General features: G+C 35.8%; 3 protein-coding genes across 3 annotated transcripts in view; 2 read left to right on the top strand and 1 right to left on the bottom strand.

Moving 5' to 3' along the window:
- The window catches only part of LOC109543725 (cytosolic 10-formyltetrahydrofolate dehydrogenase), a gene marked incomplete at its 5' end in the record, with an annotated part of 68,889 nt that overhangs the window by 55,659 nt on the left and 11,165 nt on the right, over positions 1 to 2,065 (top strand).
- The window catches only part of LOC109543741 (phosphoglycerate kinase), a 48,802-nt gene that overhangs the window by 38,485 nt on the left and 8,252 nt on the right, over positions 1 to 2,065 (top strand). The window lies entirely within an intron of this gene.
- The window catches only part of LOC109543732 (kelch-like protein 17), a gene marked incomplete at its 5' end in the record, with an annotated part of 4,880 nt that continues 3,199 nt past the window's right edge, over positions 385 to 2,065 (bottom strand). The window contains 4 exon segments of the mRNA XM_048665558.1: positions 385 to 1,062; positions 1,115 to 1,205; positions 1,263 to 1,366; positions 1,436 to 1,496. Coding sequence (XP_048521515.1) covers positions 846 to 1,062; positions 1,115 to 1,205; positions 1,263 to 1,366; positions 1,436 to 1,496 — 473 coding nt within the window.

The raw sequence follows: 2,065 nt of genomic DNA on the forward strand, positions 1-2,065 counted from the left end.
CCAAAACGAATTCTGTGGCTCGAATGGTTTTTGAGAAACTTCGAATAAAGGCCATTTAGTTATCTCTGGAATGATGTAAAAACGAGCGTTCTTGCGCATTTTGCTTCCGAGAAACATGCAAAACGGGACGGAAAACATTAAATTTTGCTATAATCTTGCACCACCCTTGCACAAAACGACGATAATTTTTCTAATTTCATAGATAAGAGAAGGCAGTATTTTTTCTACATTATGCAAGGAAATGTCTCATGCCATTGTCTTTGGAATGCAATTTTCTACAACGTTTCTATTAAATATATGTCTGTCAGATTAATATTAAAGGAACTAATGGACATAGGGGAAAATTGAAAGAAAAATTTAATTGGCTTACTCGATATACGATTCATTCGCTTGGACGGTAATAAGCAACATATAATGTATTTTTAACAACGTGTGTATAATGATAGACAATAGTAGCGCATTAAAAGTGTATCAAAAAGTCATCTTACAGGACAGTAAAAGAAATATTTTGCGTAACAGTATGACCAGAGACAGAATAGTCTCCCTTGTCTCTGGTATAATCCATGCATTAATTCCCTTAACGAGGAGGTATATTTGAATACTTCTTTATCACAGATGTACCTCATGTACCTATATTTGCTATTAAGTTATATAAATATCGTTTTTTGTTTTCTATATAAAATAATAACATTATTTTATCTATAACACAAGAAAAAATGACTGTCTGGTTTAAACCTCAAAAGCGAAAATTGGATTCGAACAAGGAAGAATTGATGATTTGCGAATATATCTAGCATATGACAGTCACGTCTGGTATACCAAAGTTCCTCACCCTCTTCGACCGATCAACTGAGTATTCGAGTTTGCTTTAAAACTTGTTCTAGATTAATGCAGTCCAACACCGCCGCTCCTATTGAGCCTCTTCTATAAGACATGCTCTTCACTGAAATCCACTTGTTGGATTTGGCCTCATATGCTTCCATAGTAGTCACACTGGAGCTTCCATCCGTACCTCCTACTGCGAATAAATAGTCCCTGATGGACACCACATCATGAGTGGCCCTAAAAGGCAAGTTTTGGCATGTTCGAGCAATCAAAAAGCTAAAGTGTTTACCTGCGGCTATTCATATTGGAAATCGGCTCCCATGCCATTCTCCTGATATCCAGTCGCTCGCCGCTACTCATACACACCGTTCCGTCACCTCCTAAACACACACAATTTATTTCTACATTACATGTATGGTGGTGCTCACAGTCTGTACCTCCGATACAGTACAGATACCCATCTAATGCCCCGACTCCGCAACTGGATCTTCTCATGGACATCGAAGGAATTGATTGCCATTTTCCCTCTCGGGGATCGAACCTGGAGTCACACATTCGGATTGCTCATCACAAATCGATGCATTTAATAGCAGCTTATTCATGCACTTACTTTTCCACGGAGGCTTGGTAAGTGGTTGAGTCGAAACCTCCCACGGCATAAATCGCATTTTCTACAAATCAAAATTAGTTCCTGGGTTTCATTGGTCATTTATTGTCTCTATTTATCAATTAAAATACGTTCCGGTGTTTTTTCCACCATCATCAGTTTTTCCAAAATAACAGATAGGTAAAAAAAATTTCATTATTTTAAAATACAATCACAGTTCGTCAACAGCCTCATCATATCACACATTAAAATACATCACAATTGCAATACTTTAAAACATTCTAAACTTAATTAGGCCTAACAGGTGATTAGTCAGGACAATCAAATTTGGGAAGAGACTAGAATTCTTTGTTCAGATACTTAAATATTTTTACTTACACGTGTAGCGTTGTTGCTGCTTCAAGCCTTCAAGCGAATAAAATACTGTTTATATTGATTTCTTTTACTTTCAGCTATTTTTCTTTGCATTCTGAGGATATTATTTTTGGTTTGCAAAATTCTTCAATATACCGGGTGTTAGTTAATATTCTATGTTTATTTCATTTAATTAATGTATGATATACTAAGCTAAGATTGTCGGTATCCGATCTGAAATTCATAGCATTGTTATGTTTTTTAATCTGTATCATTTCA

Source organism: Dendroctonus ponderosae, unplaced genomic scaffold (assembly GCF_020466585.1).
Source record: "Dendroctonus ponderosae isolate FM_Combo_2020 unplaced genomic scaffold, Dpon_F_20191213v2 Dpon_F_20191213_4, whole genome shotgun sequence".
NCBI classification, from domain to species: Eukaryota; Metazoa; Arthropoda; class Insecta; order Coleoptera; family Curculionidae; genus Dendroctonus; species Dendroctonus ponderosae.